The 17512-nt window shown below is 44.9% G+C and overlaps 4 protein-coding genes across 6 annotated transcripts; 2 read left to right on the top strand and 2 right to left on the bottom strand.

Annotated features, from left to right (window-relative positions):
• Positions 1–2836: 2836 nt before the first annotated feature.
• LOC111078516 lies at positions 2837–4723 on the bottom strand. The gene is made up of 3 exons (XM_022373225.2): positions 4255–4723; positions 3421–3643; positions 2837–3349 (listed from the first exon to the last, which is right to left on the bottom strand). Exons 1-3 carry the CDS (start codon positions 4511–4513, stop codon positions 3247–3249), a joined length of 585 nt encoding a protein of 194 aa, XP_022228917.1. The 5' UTR covers positions 4514–4723; the 3' UTR covers positions 2837–3246.
• A 1064-nt stretch (positions 4724–5787) lies between these two features.
• Positions 5788–11615, bottom strand: LOC111078518 (sister chromatid cohesion protein PDS5 homolog B). The gene is made up of 14 exons (XM_022373227.2): positions 11394–11615; positions 10941–11067; positions 10488–10873; positions 10222–10429; positions 9981–10149; positions 9176–9917; positions 8847–9110; positions 8691–8784; positions 7791–8630; positions 7598–7734; positions 7455–7534; positions 7099–7364; positions 6725–7015; positions 5788–6661 (listed from the first exon to the last, which is right to left on the bottom strand). The coding sequence occupies exons 2-14, from the start codon at positions 11019–11021 to the stop codon at positions 6569–6571; spliced, it is 3651 nt and encodes a 1216-aa protein (XP_022228919.2). The 5' UTR covers positions 11022–11067; positions 11394–11615; the 3' UTR covers positions 5788–6568.
• Positions 11616–12088: 473 nt separating this feature from the next.
• LOC111078526 (metallophosphoesterase 1) lies at positions 12089–14598 on the top strand. 3 transcript variants are annotated; one of them, XM_022373244.2, is made up of 8 exons: positions 12089–12173; positions 12232–12472; positions 12546–12743; positions 12808–13089; positions 13172–13281; positions 13352–13614; positions 13664–14171; positions 14236–14598. In XM_022373244.2, exons 4-8 carry the CDS (start codon positions 13064–13066, stop codon positions 14421–14423), a joined length of 1095 nt encoding a protein of 364 aa, XP_022228936.1. In that variant the 5' UTR covers positions 12089–12173; positions 12232–12472; positions 12546–12743; positions 12808–13063; the 3' UTR covers positions 14424–14598. The 3 variants fall into 3 exon arrangements, with proteins under 3 accessions (XP_022228936.1, XP_022228935.1, XP_022228937.1); XM_022373243.2 differs by having other exon boundaries at positions 12532–12743; XM_022373245.2 differs by having other exon boundaries at positions 12093–12173; positions 12532–12743; positions 13691–14171.
• Positions 14599–14830: 232 nt separating this feature from the next.
• Positions 14831–16880, top strand: LOC111078525 (tyrosine-protein kinase-like otk). Its single transcript, XM_022373241.2, has 3 exons — positions 14831–15299; positions 15381–15874; positions 15949–16880. Exons 1-3 carry the CDS (start codon positions 15224–15226, stop codon positions 16672–16674), a joined length of 1296 nt encoding a protein of 431 aa, XP_022228933.2. The 5' UTR covers positions 14831–15223; the 3' UTR covers positions 16675–16880.
• Positions 16881–17512: the final 632 nt, after the last annotated feature.

Genomic DNA, 17512 nt, shown 5'->3' with positions numbered 1-17512 from the left:
AAAAGAGCGCAGCGAAAATAAAAAGAAACAAGAAGAAACGAGCTGCTGATTTCTGTTCGCCTGGTATCCCAGATTTGAATTTAACGGTTTTCTGCCATTTGAGCGGTGAAAAGTGGAGGCAGAAAATGAGAGAATTCAGATCGAAAAAAGAGAGCAGGGAAATACAAAGACAAACAAGAAAAAACGAGAAATTAAAAAAACCAGCGACCTTCTGCTGATTTCTGTTCGCCTGGTATCCCAGATTTGAATATAACGGTTTTCTGCCATTTCAGCGGTGGAAAGTGGAGGCACAAAATGGGAGAAATTAGATCTAGAAAAAAGAGCAACCAAATACAAAGAGAAACAAGAAAAAACGAGAAATTAAAAAAAACATCGACCTTCTGCTGATTTCTGTTCGCCTGGTCTCTCAGTTTCGAATTTAACGGTTTTCTGCCATTTGAGCGGTGGAAAGTGGAGGCACAAAATGAGAGAAATTAGATCGAGAAAAGAGAGCAACCAAATACAAAGAGAAACAAGAAAAAACGAGAAATTAAAAAAAAAAAACAGCGACCTTCTGCTGATTTCTGTTCGCCTGGTCTCTCAGTTTCGAATTTACCGGTTTTCTGCCATTTCAGCGGTGGAAAGTGGAGGCACAAAATGGGAGAAATTAGATCTAGAAAAAAGAGCAACCAAATACAAAGAGAAACAAGAAAAAACGAGAAATTAAAAAAAACATCGACCTTCTGCTGATTTCTGTTCGCCTGGTCTCTCAGTTTCGAATTTACCGGTTTTCTGCCATTTGAGCGGTGGAAAGTGGAGGCACAAAATGAGAGAAATTAGAACGAAAAAAGAGAGCAACCAAATACAAAGAGAAACAAGAAAAAACGAGAAATTAAAAAAAACTTCGACCTTCTGCTGATTTCTGTTCGCCTGGTATCTCAGTTTCGAATTTAACGGTTTTCTGCCATTTGAGCGGTGGAAAGTGGAGGCAGAAAATGAGAGAAATTAGATCGAAAAAAGAGCGCAGCGAAATACAAAGAGAAACAAGAAAAAACGAGAAATTAAAAAAAACCAGCGACCTTCTGCTGATTTCTGTTCGCCTGGTATCTCAGTTTCGAATTTAACGGTTTTCTGCCATTTGAGCGGTGGAAAGTGGAGGCACAAAATGAGAGAAATTAGATCGAGAAAAGAGAGCAACCAAATACAAAGAGAAACAAGAAAAAACGAGGAATTAAAGAAACCAGCGACCTGCTGCTGATTTCTGTTCGCCTGGTATCCCAGATTTGAATTTAACGGTTTTCTGCCATTTGAGCGGTGGAAAGTGGAGGCAGAAAATGAGAGAAATTAGATCGAACAAAGAGAGAAACAAGAAAAAACGAGAAATTAAAAAAACCAGCGACCTTCTGCTGATTTCTGTTCGCCTGGTATCCCAGATTTCAATTTAACGGTTTTCTGCCATTTGAGCGGTGGAAAGTGGAGGCAGAAAATGAGAAAGATTAAAATGAACAAAGAGAAACAAGAAAAAACGAGAAATTAAAAAAACCAGCGACCTTCTGCTGATTTCTGTTCGCCTGGTATCCCAGATTTGAATTTAACGGTTTTCTGCCATTTGAGCGGTGGAAAGTGGAGGCAGAAAATGAGAGAAATTAGATCGAACAAAGAGAGAAACAAGAAAAAACGAGAAATTAAAAAACCAGCGACCTTCTGCTGATTTCTGTTCGCCTGGTATCTCAGATTTGAATTTAACGGTTTTCTGCCATTTGAGCGGTGGAAAGTGGAGGCACAAAATGAGAGAATTTAGATCGAAAAAAGAGAGCAGCGAAATACAAAGAGAAACAAGAAAAAACGAGAAATTAAAAAAACCAGCGACCTTCTGCTGATTTCAGCAGGGGAACACCCCTGGTATCACAGTTTTGAATTTAACGGTTTTCTGCCATTAGAGCGGTGGAAAGTGGAGGCAGAAAATGAGAGAAATTAGATCGAAACGAGATGGAACGTTTAAGTCGCTTCTGGGGACGCATACATACATATACATTTTTAAGCTTATGATTTTATAGAATTAAAAAAAAAAATTGTGCATATTAAATTTGTTTGCTACATCTGTTATCTACATCTACAATGTATATTCTACATCTAACATGTAGATTATACATGTACCATTTAGATGCTACATCTCCTCCGCTAGGGATTGCTCGCGCACTGAACGCGGTGGAGTGTGCGAGCGATAAAGAGAATGAGTAGCCTAGTCTCTTGCTGGAGGAGGTGGGGGAAGCAACTGAAATATCTTCATTCTGGCTATAATTATGTACCGATCTGTTTCAGATTCGACAATCTTGTAGACATGGTCATTCTATACGATACTGTGTTTTTAGTTTTATCGTATTTTTAAAATTGTGCCTGCCACAGATTTTTGTCTTTTGTGGTGGCGGAAGGGGTCGGGCGAAATTTGTAGCAGTGTGATACCACATGAGTCTGAAAACATTTGGTTGCTCTAGCTCTTATAGTCTCTGAGATCCAGGGGACAAACAAGACGGACGGACAGACAGACAGACATGGCTCTATCGACTCGGCTAATAATGCTGATCAAGAATATATATACTTTATGGGGTCGGAAACGTTTCCTTCTCTGCGTTGCACACATCCACTTTTACCACAAATACAATACACCCCTTAACACTTTTTGAGTACTGGTAAAAAAAATAGCGAACAAATCCAATTCCCCCACAGCGGCAGGATTAGCTGATTCCAACGTTCCGCAACAATCATCCCAATTCGATTGTGATTCTGTATATTGACAAGATCACACAGTATATTGACTGACAACAATTTATCCGCATAGAGATTTTTACTACATATATTTTAGTGCAAAATAATGTTTATTAGTAGTGTTAATACTATGTATGGGGGCTTTTCCCTACGACATTTAGACCAGCGAGCAGTTCTACAATTTAAAACATTACCTGTACGGCCTGGTCTAAGGTCTTTACTGGATATTTACATTTTGTACTATGCAAATGGTATTAATACTAGTATTAATTTATCTAGGAACTAAGTTGGCTCCAAAATGCCGCAATGTTTCCCATTAAATTAGCTTATTAACTTCCTTCGACTTGGTTCTCGAGGAGCCTTACACATTTACACTTCAGATACGTACATATAAAATAAATAAAATTACAGATTCCACAGGAAATACAAAAGAAATAAAGTTAAATCTAATACTGTTGAAATTGATTTTCTAAATGGAAGGACGAGGGCTTTGCGCTGATGTTAATCATAAAGATCAAAGTGCATAAAGATCGTCACCAGCAATCCAGAGAACAGAGCGCACAGATAGCCCAAGTGCAGCGACGCACTCTTCTGCTGACGGAACCTTCAATGTAAAGACAAGCAATGTCAATGTAATTACCCCTCAAAAGGTCGTGAATCCCAAATTGAGCTTACCGTTGTTTTGAACGGGGCGAGAAGGGAGAGGGCGGCGTCACGCCTGGCACTGCGCTGTCCAAGTAGACCATTCCGTAGGCGAATGTGGCCACGATGAGGCCACACAACAGTGGGCTCAGCTTGGAGACCAGTTGGTGCCTCTCAGTCCATCCCAAGGCCTCGCTCCATTGACCCTGCACATAGCCGGTCAACTGTTGAACGCTGTCTGCGTTGATGTACGGCACTGAAATACGTTCAAAGTGTTAGTTTATTGATTTCGGTGTTATCAGCGGCACGATAAACGCGTCTAAGAATAACATACACGGCAATTCAAGTTAAAGTTTCCACAGAGAAGAAAAAAAGAGTTGTTAGCGGATTCTGAGGCGATATTTGCTGTGGTTTCTACGTAACGGGAGATGGCCAGGAATATGTTTGTATGCATGTGTGTGTGTCGCGTGACGACCTGAGTTCAAAACACCGTTACGAGTCACCACCCATCAAAGTAAGCCAACAACAAAGGCCATAGAAGGCAAACAATTAAGAAAACTAATCACTCCGACTGGCTGGCTGACTGACTTATGCAAATGAGAATCCACGGCCAAAAGGCAAAATGCGCAACACACAATTTGCGGTCTTTATTTAGATGCTTAGAGGAGTATTGCAAGGGGGAGGGTATCGGAGGCCAAAGCAAACGGAATGAAAATGGCTATGAGATCACGGCACACAACACACACATTTGCTGGCTATTTATACGACAAACACAAACAAATAAGCTAAGGCAACGACGTCACTGACAATTGCAGCCTTGAGAACACTCCTCCCCCTCCTGCTACTCCTTCTACTTGGCACACTTACTGCTTAGAATGACGGTCTTGTATCCAATGATGAGTATGCCCAGAAGTAGGGCCGCCTTCTTGAGCCGCGGGTCGAAGGTTGCCAGTGTCACGCCCACGCCGCCGCCCTTGTTAGCTGCACCTACACAGTTATGGAAAAGTGGCGATGTTTCCGTGCGCTGATGACTATTTTTTGGGGTGGATGTGAATATTCGAGTGCTCTGTTGCGCGTTGGTTTTTCGAATGATGGCGCAGCCAGCAGCGGCGACGTTTGTTTTCATTTTGCTTTTTGTTTACCGGGACAGGTTCGACACTATGTATGTATAGGTACGTGTCGGGGGGCTGCTTGCACAATACTTTTTCATGCAATTGATTTACAAACACAACAGAAAAAATATAACAGCAAGAACCAAACAACACACCCTTAATCAATTTTCTACAAGATTGGCAAGTTTTCAGAAGTCCTTTTTATTGGATTATATTATTTACATATTAAGGTTCACACAAAAACAACATAAAACGAATGTGACGTCGTTTTGTGGCGTTGCCAGGCTCGTGCAATTCGTAGTTGCTGCGGGCTGCCATACCATGATATTTTGTGATATGAAAATCGTCTATTTTGATATTCCGTTTAATATTACTAGCTAGCTGGGAGTCTCAGACCTAAACAAATAATTTTATCCGATAGATACATAAATTTTGTTCAGGATTGGGAAGTCTTCAGAAGTCCTTTTTATTGGATTATTTACATATTAAGGTTAAAACAAAATCAAGATAAAACGAATGTGACGTCGTTCCCGTAAGATACATGTTTCTCACATCACAAAAAGTCACCACGAAAGCGCTCTCTTCACCACAAAAAAGAGAGAAAATTTTGAAAAACCACCACTGCCTGAGAGCGAAAAATGTCAGGAGTTTGGCGGTCATTTTCAAATGTATATATATGGAAAAAAATAGTTCACTTGATTTGTTTTGTCGAGTGTTTTTCAAAATATGCCGATAGCACGCCATAACATAAGTTCGAAAACTTAACATAACATAAGTTCGAAAACATAACATATGGGCCAAAAAAAAGTCGACAAACAGGAAGAAGAAGATAAAAAAAACTCGTCAAAAAGGAAGAAGAAGAAAACCCACTGCGGAAAATTTGTCCGCAGTATTTTTTGTGCCTGGTCGACAATGGGTTAAGCGTCTCTGTTCATGATCGGAAATCATATTCCTCGATTTTGATGTTCCGTTGAATATTACGAGCTAGCTAGGACTCTTAGCACTTAACTTACAATTTGCTTCGATAACTTAATCAATTTTCTACAAGATTCTAACTTTGAGGACTCCTTTTTATTGAATTTTGTATAAAATGAGGCTTAAACAAAAAGGGTCCACAAAAAACGCAATGAACCGTAAGTGTTTGGCGTTTTTCCAATACGCATTGCCAGTGGCAGTGTTGGTAAGTGTCATCAGATGGCGGGCCAATTGAAATGCAATCGGGAGGAAAACAAATGGCAGGCCCTATACCAAAAATGATTTGTGCAATTTCTTATTTAAATAATATTTAATTCGTATGTTTAATTTCTTTGAAAAACAGTTAATAGATAAATTTACATTCTTTAAGTTAAATGATTTGTTTCGTATCTTTGTTATGCTTTCAATATCCTTACAACATATTCGTCTTATTTATTGTTTTATGCATTTTTAATGCATTCTCGCCTGATAAAGTTATGAAACTGTATGTGTTTATAACTAAATTTTAACTGCGATCATAGAAAAGTTAATTTTAATTTCTTAATAAGGCTCTTTTTTACGTTTTCATTACTTTACTTTCGCACTCTACTCTAATTTTCAATCTTCACTCTTCGTCTTTTATTCGATAGGGGGCCTACGACTAAAGGTTAAATGAAACCAAAATGATTTGCAATACAAAACACGGAACAGTTTTAAAATGTTAAATAATTAAATAGCATAAACAGTTATAGATAACGTTAACAGAATAGACGACACATAATTGTAAAATTTTGGGTTTTGCATTGGTCTGGTCTGGTCTCGTCCACAACTTGATAATATTTTACAGCAGCGGAGCGGGTTCGAAACATAATCATATATGAGGGCGGAGAGGAGAGGTGTGGTGAGGGGAGGGAGAGTCCATTCTCAGTATGTTTTGGGGTTTGGTTTGAGTGCGTGTGTTCTTGGTTGGTGTTGTGTTTGTAGGTAGTGTCGGTTTAACAACTATCGTAGTTCCCATCCTACGTTACGTTTAGTCTTACATATTTAGTTAACTTAGGCGCCTAGTCTAACAGTAACTAAACTAACAAGTACGCGCTTGTTCTTTTCTCCGTTCTCTACGATTTGGCTGCGCCGGCTCCTCCGCGCGTTCGCTTGGCCGTAGGCTCCGTTGTGTCTGCTGCTCGGATGTTATCAAAAAGATTGTTCTCCTGGGAAACGAAAAATTTCATTCCAGTTAATATTTCGTAATCCACAAGCTTTCTTTCTCTCACCTGTGGATCCTCATCGTCTGAGAGGGACGGCTCCGCTGGCCTTTTCGGTGCAGCAACCGCTCGAGACGTTGCCATTGCTGTCGTGGTGGCTTTATTCACTTTGGCGCCCAACGTATACACGTCCAGCGGTATATAGACCTCGTTGTTCTGGAAGTTTGCAGCGGCAGGCTGCTTATAATACATTTCTGGCAGCGCCAGTGGCATGGAGAATGTGTTCGAGTTGCTTTCACTGATGTGACCCATCTTCGAGTCGATTATGTACATGGCGAGATCGCAGAGTGCCCACATTTTCTGGAATTTTTGAAAATGAACGTTGATTTTGGCTATAAAAGAGGAACGGAACCCAAGAATCTTTTTTGGGAGTTTTTGCTTACATAGTTATCGCGCTTGTCTGAGCCTTGACTGAACTCGCGATGCTTTATCAGCTGGAGCAGTTGCTTGTAGAAACCATAGACAAACGATTCACGCTTGGCCATCAGCGGTTCCAGTATAAAACGCAGACATTTCTCCATTTTGCGCAGTTGAACATAGTCCTCGTGATTCGTATAGCTAGGATCGTGGACCAGCACGGGAATGGCAAAAGCCAGCATGTAGTCAGGTAGAATGTGCAGCGATTGTGATTCCGTTGAGCTGTCGGGAGCTATTAAATGGAAATGGTTGCATCGGATGCAATTAGAAACCATTTAAATTTAAAACATTTAAAACCATTTATATGAACACACACACTTACAGGTCATGGCAACAGTCTTGAGATATTCCCGACGTTTGTTCACATCCGTGTCCACATAATGACGCACCAGGTCTTGCAATCTGTTGCAAAATGGAATTGAATATTAAGGAATCTGGAGAAACTAGCATTCAAAGGTCTCTCACTTTCTGTCAGTTTCCAGGCCAGCAAGCACGTACAAGCCCATAAAGTCCAAGGGTAGGCAATTCCTTGGCAGGCTCCTGCCCAGGCCTTTGTGCAGCTTGCGTGCAAAGATTTCCCGCACCTGTGGCACCGGATCAGTCTAAGCGACAAAGAGTTGACAGCAATAGTTCTTTGATCATACGAAGGAACACTCACCATAAGTTGAGAGAGCTGCAAATACTGCTCGGCACTGTACTGATCGCCGACGCCCTTCTGTTCACAAACCTTGAGCATCGCACAAGCAGCACCCAGACGTAGCCAGGACTTCTCAGCTCCACACAGACGGTTCTGGGCCAGGAGATCGCCACGCTGATTGACAAAGGCGGCCAACATGCGGAATGTCTTTTGGGCAGCGTGCTCATCCGTGCGTAGGCCGAGCAGCCAACGGGCCATGGCCTTGAGGGCATCCAGCTTGCACAGCGTGTCTGGTGGGAGATCTTCTTCGGTACACCAATCATTATCCTCGGGCAGATCGTAGTCCCGCTGCACTGGCACCTCCTGAATGAGCAGCTCCTTGACAATGCGGCGGGCAATCATGTTCTTGATGGGTGTGAGGAATGCCTGAGGCATGTTGTAGGCAATGTGGCCCAGGGCCACTATTTTCGTGCGCTGATGCTCACAATTTGGTGTCAGTTTCAGACGCAACGCCTCAATGATCTCGTTGAAAATGGGATGCACCGTCTGTGTTGTGGTCGATGCACTGCCTCCACCCCCAGCTCCGTCGGTGGGCGCCGACGACTGACTGTTGACGAAAATACAGCGTACCGCATGCTTGGCCTGCTTGGGTGTTCCAATTAAGGCAAAGTCTCGGCAGATTGGAGCCAATTCATTGAGAATCGCCGGTGTGGCGTCAATCAGAGGTTGATAGCGTCCCAAATGCGTCAGGGTCTTCAGCACCAGTGGCGCCACATAATCATGCTCATAGCTGAGCAAGGCGATCAAATGACGCAACGAGGTATCGGTGAAAAAGTGCGCCGAGAAGACATAGGAGAGCATCTGAAAAGGAATCAAGAGGTTACATCTGTGAATGATGTATGGCTTTATATGTTAGCTTACACTTAGAAGCTTAAGTCCGCGCTCGCCAGCCTCTTCGGGCGATATGCCAATCTCTTCGCATATAGAACCACCTTGAATGCATTGATCGATCAGGCTGCCAGAGAATAGGGTATGATTAGGGGTACTATCAAAGGCGCAATCTTCACTTTGGCTTACCCTATCAGCACACCAATGGACTCCTTATCCACCATCACGGAGGCCACGCGCTCAATCAGCATCTTGACCGTATTGTAGTACAGATTTGATTGGATGTGGGCGCCCAGCTTTTTGAGGAGAGTGCCCATGGTGTCGGCACACTCACGACAGCTGACATCCCGCTTCAGGACAATGTTGATGCAGCGCAGCAGCTGGGCATCCTTGCGTAGATGGTTGCTGAATTGTGTAAGATATTCGGCAGCCTTCAAGGGATCAGGAAGCAATCTAAAAGCGACACACACACGCCCAATTAGTCATCAGTTAATAATTTGTTGAATTCCTTCACTTACTTGGCAATGGTGGCCTGTTTAAGAGCCAGCTGACTGATCACACGTGGAGTAAACTCCTTGGAGTGATGCAGTTTTATCCAATCGCTAACCGTGTTGCGTGTCTTCATTTGATTCTTTTGCAGTTCAACGAAGGCCTTGGTGGCATTCGCATCCAGATCGCCCAGCAGATGGTACAGCTTCTTCATACGATCCTCGGGCGCCAGTTTGTACGGCACCAGCGAGGTGATGAGCAAACGTTCCACCAGCAGGCGATCCTCCAGACCCACCTTGTAGTAGCCGTGCAGGACCTTATTCTTCACCCAGTCAACTCTCTGCTTGAGCTCAGCACTCAAGTCATTTGGTTCGCAGATGGCCCGCTTGTAGATGTAGGCCAGGCCATTCATGGCGTCCCGTCGAATCTTGTACTTCTTGTCCAGCGTCCGCTCGCGCACAATCTCGAGCAGATCGGGCGCCTCCAGCACTACGTTGAACTCCCGCTTGGCCGTCGCCACAATGGCCATGACCACTTCGTGGCGCACATTTTCGTCCAAATCGTGATTACGCAGGCGCAGCTTTTCAGTTATATCAGGTTCCAGGTGTGGATGATTGAGAAGAAAATGCATGGACGATTGCACGCACTTGACACGCACTGCCTCCGAGATATCGCAGAAGCGGCCCAAGAAGGTGCGTAACAGGTTTGGATATTTCTGCGACAGCTGCGAGTCCTTCTCGGAGAACATGCGCGACAGCAAAGTGGTGGCTTCTGTTGGGTCAAAAATAGTGTTATTAAGGGTCAATATTAAGGGTGCATCATGGCATCACTTACTCAGCCTTTCTGCATCATCAGTGGACAGTAGCTTGTTCTCCAATTGGGGCAGCACGGAGTACAGAAGATCGGGATTGATGCGATTAAGCTCATAGATGATATCATAGATCTTGTTTGTAATAGACAGTTTGTTGTTTGGCTTATCCATGACTAAAGCACGGTTAAAGAACTAGGAAAGGGCAGGGAGAAAGCGAGCCGTTCAGTTGGAACACCATATGAAACATCAATGCCATTTTCATACCATTTTGATTGTGGACTCTAAGGCGTCACCGGTCTTGGTGAGCAGTTGCTCGGTCAGCTGGCCTGCACATCTGTTGCTTGATTTACTTGGTTCCACTATGTTGATCAGTATAAGGTCCAGCAGTTCCACGGACAAATTGTCAGCCTCGGTTATCAGGGGACTCAGCACGTCCAGGAAAAAGTTTGTTACCTTGGCACTGTGCTGATCACTGCAAGGGAATTTTAGTCAAATTAATTGCTTGGCTAAAACCCAAATTGTGGACTCACTTCACAATCTTAAAAATGGTACTGAACAGATCCTGGAAGATTTCCTGGCAGTCCTCTAGCTCGAAGCACATGTTGAAAGACTTGACAAAGGCCAAGTTCTCCAAGAGATAAAAGTAACGCTTGAAGGACGGATCGCGGGGATCCTTTAGGCCGTGCAGTTGTTTGATAAAAAACTTGAAAATGCTTTTGATTTGCTCTTGCTCTTTGTAGGGGGCCTCAGGGGCATATACGCGCAATACATCCGCTATGCAGCACGCTATCAGCAGTTGGACATCGCGGGATGGATGCTGCATAAAGAAGTCGTCCAGCAGGTGGAGCGCCAAGGGTATATACTGCTGGTAGAGATTGTCATCCTGGTCCATGGTCTGCAGGACATTGGCGAGAGTCTGTCGTCGAGAATAATGTGATTTTCATTTGTGGTTAATAGGGTTTAACTACTCTAGTTAAACTCACCTTAAGGCGGCGTATGAGCTCGTCTGTGCCCAGATCTTCCACCAATGGCCGACAGCCATTGGGATAAACAATATCCGTCATCCTCACCTACTGAAGCCGGAGGGGACGGAACGCGGCAGGCGCTGATCTAAAAACAAGAAGCGTGTACTCTTATGTAGGAGAATTTCCACATCAAGACCACATTTCCCAACAACAATTTTAGCGACCCTCAACTCAATGTAGAAATAGCAGTGCCAAATCGGAGGGGAGGGTGGCATTGCCATCCGCACACACGCACACGCTCTCACGTACACGTACTCCACTCACACTCGCACGTTTGGCAGTGTTTTCCCCGTTTCGACAAACCAAAAACATTTAAATTGCATGTTCACTGTGAGTTTTCACAATGCACCCAGCGCCAACCGTCGTATGGGCAACATGGCCGAGAGGAAAATTTGTGATGTGCAATCTTACTTTTCTTTACAACGGCAGGCAGGCGGAGGCGGTACAATTCCTTGCCAATTTTCGGGCCGCTTCGGACCGATGAACGAAATCACTGCAAACTACAAGCACTTTGGAATGGACGTTTATTTACACATGTTCCACCGTGCCGTCTCGTCTCGTTTTTTTCTATTTGCGGCGCGTATGTTGTTAAAAAAGAAAAACTTTTGCAGCGCATTTATGCGGAGTGGCACGCCATCGAGGGCACTATCGATAGTATCGATGTTTTGCTGCTATCCGCTACTATCGACGGTTTTGCGATTATCATGATAGTATCGAGCTACAGTTGTTGCGCTTTTGATATGTTTGGATTGGCTGCTATAAAATACGAAGACAAATCTGTAAGCAAATCGTCAGGAGGCATCTAATTTTTACAATGGACAAGTTCCTAAAAGGTTTCAATGGTTTTTTAATAATTATTTGAGCCCGATACTATTACGATAGTATTGAATATTTTTTTTTCAAAAGGAAGGACAGATATACCCACAAGATTTATCAATAAAATATACCGCCTGACCCATAGATATATACCCAAATATATCATGTTATTTTCAAAATATACCGAGGGTTAAAAAAGAAAAACTTTTGTAGTGCATTTATGCGGAGTGGCACGCCATTTCCAGTGTGACCCTTCTTGGTCAAACATACACGAAACGATACTCGATACTTCGATACTAGTACTGGCGGGAATCAACAAAAAAATTTCTGCGCTAATTTTGTTTTAAAATTGCATAAAAATGCAACGTCCATCACGTAAATATTTATTTGCAATAGCTCTACTATATGTGCCTTATCCTATTTTACACACCAGTTCCTGTTTTAAGAAAAATCCGATGAGCCCTGGGAAATCCAAAACTTTCGCAACATCTTTGCAACACTCCCTGGACTGCAAAACAAAAACAAACACTTCAGAGAACAAAATTTTAGGAATTCCATTTAAAAATTCCATTGAATAGAAAGATAGAAGCGAATACAAATTTTAATAGATCTGGATCTGTGGCTTATGCAATCGACAGGCCCAGGGACAACTGGTGCAGGGCATAATCCTCAAGGTAAGACCAGGCAGCGCCCACGTTAATGATATTTATCTGAATTTCAATTATTCCATCAGGACTCTGTTTTCAGTTAAAGATACGCATGGAACAATGAGGGGGGATCTGCGAATCATCACTAGCGGCTATGGACCATGCAAGGCAGGAGAACATCATAAATAGTGTTTATCTGTTTTATATACGCTGGTGCCGGTCCCTGTAACGTAACGCTCCTCTGTGCATTTAAATTCGAATGAATCAATGGCGCGCACAGCCATAGCAACCAGTGGAGGTGCGATGCAGTTTACGCTTTTCCAACTAGCTTTTGTCATATTCTGTGTTTCTAATCCAATTAGTGAGCGCAGTGGAATGTATGCCGAGGCATCGGATGCAAAATAGTTGACTGCTGCTCGCGGCGCTGTCGAAAAGGGAACGCCCAGATAGCCCCAGCTCCACATTCGCATAATTATGAACAGACTTACGTAAATATTGCATACGCAACACGTTTAATTATAGACGCCACGCCGCAAAACGCAATGCCACGCATTTAGAAGAAGGAAGCCAAAAGTATTAATTGAATCGATGTAGAATGGCGCACAGCTCAGCTGGATTATGGCTTCTTTGCGCTTAGTAAATAGGTATGCATTGAATCGCATGATATGAGAAGAGTTACTTTTATTTATTAAAGCCATGATTTCATTTCCTTTCCCCCGCCCACAGACTAGTGTGCCGCGGCTTTGTAGTGCTGACTCTGCTCTTGATATTCTTCAATGAGTTTCTCATCTACTACATGGCCCAATCCAGCTGGCACCAAATCGATTGCAAACTGGGTAAGCTTCTTGGCTCAGTTCCTGATGGAGGTCTCCCATAATTTACACGCACACACAACTTCTACCATAGATAATTGCACACGGCTGCTGCTCATCTCTGACCCCCAGATCTTGGGCACCTCCTACGATCGCTCGTCCCACAGCCCGCTGGCTCGCTACGACTCGGATAGATATCTGCAAAAGACATTTGAGCGCGCCGTGTCCTTTACCCAGCCGCACATCATCGTCTTCCTGGGCGATTTGCTGGACGAGGGCAACATTGCCACGGCGCAGGAGTATAAGCAATATGTAAAGCGTTTTCGACGCATCTATCAGAGCAAGAAATTCCGTAAAGTATGAACAAAATGCCCTCCGAGTGTGTTCCGCTGGCAATACCTTAAAGTTCCGAATGATCTCTGCCTATTTTCAGAGGGTACATGTGCCGGGGGATAATGACATTGGCGGCGAGAATGGCGACTACATATCCAATTCGAACCAGCGACGCTTCGAGAACGAGTTCATGAGCGAGGACCTCTTCGACTATGACCATCGTATCCGCTTCTTTAAGATCAATCGCATGCTTTTGGACTTTACAAATCCCGACAGGGACAACAATGCCGATCGGCTCCGCATTGGGGTCTCGCACGCACCACTGCTCATTGGCGGAGGACCGCTGCTGCGGGCCGTCATCAGCGACTTGGATCCACATATCATATTCTCGGGCCATTGGCACGAGTCCAGGATATTCATTTACCCCTCCACAAAGGTGATCAACTTCTATGAGAATGCAGTGCGGCATTTTGACCTGAAGGCGCTGAAGGAGCAGGAGCACAGCTATTTGGAGATTATGGTGCCCACCTCCTCGTATCGCATGGGAAAGTCCAAGATTGGCATGGGCTATGCTGTGCTGGGTGAGTACACAGCCGGACAGGTCTGTTGTTCTAAGCTGGAGCTAATAATTATATTCCCTTTTAGAGAACTACAATCTCAGCTACACGGTTCTGTGGCAGCCGAATCGTTTTATTCTGCTCTTCACTTACGTCTTCTGGGGCCTGTTTGTGGTCTGTGGATCGATTGTCTACAAAATGATGACCCGCTGTCCCTTCCGTGTGGCCAAACGACAGACGCCCTATAGCCGCGTCTCCAATATACCTCAATTTTAGACTGTATCCCTCTGCCGCCCCCTTCTGGACAATAAACAGGAGATTCTCAACGAAAGTAGCTCGATTAATTAATGAGATTGCAATGATATATACACATAACGTTAAGTAGAATATTCGAATAGTTACTTATACTTATACATAAATTGTTAACAAGAGTCTTAAAGTGATTATATCTTTAAATGTTGATTTAACTTGGGGAAATAAATTGTATCGCTCTGCTCCGATTTGCTGCTCTTTGCATTTGGGAGTAGAAAGTGTAGTACCAGTACCAACAAGCAGGGTTGCATTCGCCGCCCAGAGAATAGTGGGAAACACTGGGTGCAGTCTGAGTGCGCATGCGCAAACCTTCCGATGCCTGTCGCCATCCGCTTCCAGCTGAAAATTAGCCCGATGCCGCGTCATTTTCATTTTCAAAGTCGAACCAAGAGGTCGGTCGGTCGTCTGCTCCCGAACGAAACAGAGCAGCGAAACGCGAACGAGATCCCGGGGCTCTCTGCGTCTGCGGCAGGATAATTAAGCGTGACGCGTGTGCGTAACATAAAAATAACCATAAACCAAATGCCAGCCAGCCAGCACTCGTGTCCAGTGTGAAGTGAAATAAAGTGAAGTGTATCTGTTTCTGTTTCTGTGTCTGAGTTGAACGGAAAGGAAAGACGAAACGAAGGTTAACTAAACCCAAAATTCGGAATTACTTTTAAAAATCGGGCGAAGAGCACGCACACCGGTTTTGTGCGAGAGAACAAAAAGACGAAGAAAACAACAACTAAGCCAAGCCCCAAAGAAATTCAGACCCTCGCGAAATGGAGATGGAGATGAACGGAAGACGATTGTTGAGCTGCGGCCTGGCTCTGAACCTGATCTTCTGTTGTTGTTGCGGTGAGTTCACACACAATGCCAGCGCTGACTCATCCGAGCATCATCCTCATCCTCATCGTCATCATCATCTTCCCCACACAGCCTCCCCGGTGTCTTTGGGCGATGTGAGCATCACAAAGGGTCCCCCAGCCGCGCTGACCGTCAAGGAGCAGAGCGGCCTGCAGATGCCCTGCAATTATCAGCTGCCCGTGGGGTATCGCCAGAGCAGCAGCGTCATCCTGCGCTGGCGCAAGGACAACAAGACCCTGCGCCAGGCGGAGCTGGGCCAGGCAAGCAGCACCACCAGCGAGCCCCAGCTGGAGAGCATGCTGCGTGAGGATGCGAGACTCACGCTGAACAAGGAGAGCGGAGCTCTGCAGTTTGCCAGCGTTCTGGCCAGCGACGCGGGCAAGTACCAGTGCCAGTTGCTGGTCGAGGGTGAGATGGCGGCCAGCTCCAGCAGCGGCATCCTGGAGGTCATCGAGCAGCTGAAGTTCGTGCCGCAGCCCACCTCGAAGAATCTGGAGCTCGGCTCGCTGAGCAAGGTGCACTGCAAGGCTCAGGGAACGCCGCCGCCGCAAGTCAAATGGATGAGGGTAAGACCGGGACGTCCGGGTGTCTTTCGGCCCATTCGGCCCACAGATTACTTATGGGAAACCCATCGTTACAGGAAACCCAATTGCCGCTACCCGCGAACGTGACCGATCTGAATGGCACGCTGACCTTCAGCCAGGTCAGCAATGACCAGCGCGGACAGTACACCTGCTTTGCCTCGAACAGCCAGGGCCAGCTCAGTGCCACAGTGTCCATTGGTGTGGTGGTGGCACCCAAGTTCAGTGTGCCGCCGGAGGGACCCATCGAGACCACGGAGCAGGGCACTGTGGCGATGCACTGCCAGGCGATTGGGGAGCCCAAGCCGACGATTCAGTGGGACAAGGACCTGGCCTATCTCAATGACAACAACACGGACGGAGATCGCTTCACTCTGCTGGAGAATGGCACCCTGGAGATACGGAATGTCAAGGCCGAGGATGAGGGACGCTATGGCTGCACCATCGGCAGCAGTGCCGGCCTGAAGCGCGCAGAGGTCCTGCTGGTGGTCAAGTCGGCCAAATCGACGTCCAATTCAATTGTCACCCGCATCATCATTGTGATCATTTGCCTGGCCTTCCTCTACTTTGTGCTGGTGCTGGGCCTGAAGGTCTGGTACCGCTACCGCCGCCACCTGGGCAAGGTGCAGCTGGAGGATGCCACCCATGCGCCCACCTGCGACGGACACGAGCATGAGCCCTGTCTGACGGAGGCCAACAACTCCAGCAAGAATCCGAAGAGCAACAAGCTGCGGGAGAGCACCATCCTCGAACAGGAGTCGCAGGTGGTCGATGACATTGTCTGAGCGCCACGCCTCCCTTTGCTCCTTCTTTCAATGATCTCGTCCCCATAACCACCATACCCACCAAACCCCCCTTCCCCCGTCAAATGTTACTCCATTTTATTGTTGAGTGTAAAAAAAACCAAAATCAAAAAAAAAAAACAAAAAAAAAACAAAAACTGAAAAATTGAAGAAAATCCCCTATAAATCCTATTTGTATTTATATTTATATAGTATATATATATATTTATGCGTGTATGTCTCTGTGTATATATATCCATGTACAGTTATTTTTTAGTAGAATAAATATTTTATAGCTCTCATAGAGCCCCCATTTTATAGGGCAATCGTTTCAATATCTCCGTTTTTGTTGCGCGAGTGGGGGGAGTGGGTGATTCGGATTGGGGTGGAGTTTGCCTCGTAAAATTCTCCTCTTTTTACCATCATAAATTGGGTTGCGTTGCCCACTTGGCACGGCCGTAAACCTCACAGAATGCTCAACAGTTTTTTATGCGCTTTTTATAGCGAAAGCAGCCGTCAAGCAGCGACGAGGCGTCAGCCCCAAACCCCTCCCCCACCACCCAATAGAAAGTCGTAAAGTTTCTTGCGAGTGGAAAGGGGAGTCTTTCCTTAAATGAAAATAAAATCGTTGGGGGTTTGTACATGACAGAAATAAAATCCAAAAGAAAGATCGGAAAATATGAGATATCCCTTGAAAATATTCATATTTTTTGTACCTACTCCAGAGACAGCCAATTCCAACTGCGATGCTGAATATTCATTGCCATTGGAGCTGTGATTCCCCTTTATGTCATCGGTTGTCATCTGCCCTTTCCATCAGCATTCAGAATGCCCCTACATT

This window comes from Drosophila obscura, unplaced genomic scaffold, assembly GCF_018151105.1.
Source record: "Drosophila obscura isolate BZ-5 IFL unplaced genomic scaffold, ASM1815110v1 contig_186, whole genome shotgun sequence".
Lineage (NCBI taxonomy): Eukaryota > Metazoa > Arthropoda > Insecta > Diptera > Drosophilidae > Drosophila > Drosophila obscura.
This window is presented reverse-complemented; position numbering and strand designations above follow the sequence as displayed.

Coding starts and splice junctions, on each gene's coding strand:
- LOC111078516 (XM_022373225.2), bottom strand. CDS start 4,513: ATGAAAACAAACGTCGCCGCTGCTGGCTGCGCCATCATTCGAAAAACC. Junction 3,644..4,254: donor CAAGACCGTCATTCTAAGCA/GTAAGTGTGCCA, acceptor AACGTATTTCAG/TGCCGTACATCAACGCAGAC. Junction 3,350..3,420: donor TCGCCCCGTTCAAAACAACG/GTAAGCTCAATT, acceptor TTTACATTGAAG/GTTCCGTCAGCAGAAGAGTG.
- LOC111078518 (XM_022373227.2), bottom strand. CDS start 11,021: ATGACGGATATTGTTTATCCCAATGGCTGTCGGCCATTGGTGGAAGAT. Junction 10,430..10,487: donor ACCATTTTTAAGATTGTGAA/GTGAGTCCACAA, acceptor ATTCCCTTGCAG/TGATCAGCACAGTGCCAAGG. Junction 8,631..8,690: donor GCGGACTTAAGCTTCTAAGT/GTAAGCTAACAT, acceptor ATTCCTTTTCAG/ATGCTCTCCTATGTCTTCTC.
- LOC111078526 (XM_022373244.2), top strand. CDS start 13,064: ATGGCTTCTTTGCGCTTAGTAAATAG. Junction 13,282..13,351: donor CCAAATCGATTGCAAACTGG/GTAAGCTTCTTG, acceptor CTTCTACCATAG/ATAATTGCACACGGCTGCTG. Junction 14,172..14,235: donor CATGGGCTATGCTGTGCTGG/GTGAGTACACAG, acceptor ATTCCCTTTTAG/AGAACTACAATCTCAGCTAC.
- LOC111078525 (XM_022373241.2), top strand. CDS start 15,224: ATGGAGATGGAGATGAACGGAAGACGATTGTTGAGCTGCGGCCTGGCT. Junction 15,300..15,380: donor GATCTTCTGTTGTTGTTGCG/GTGAGTTCACAC, acceptor TTCCCCACACAG/CCTCCCCGGTGTCTTTGGGC. Junction 15,875..15,948: donor CGCAAGTCAAATGGATGAGG/GTAAGACCGGGA, acceptor CCATCGTTACAG/GAAACCCAATTGCCGCTACC.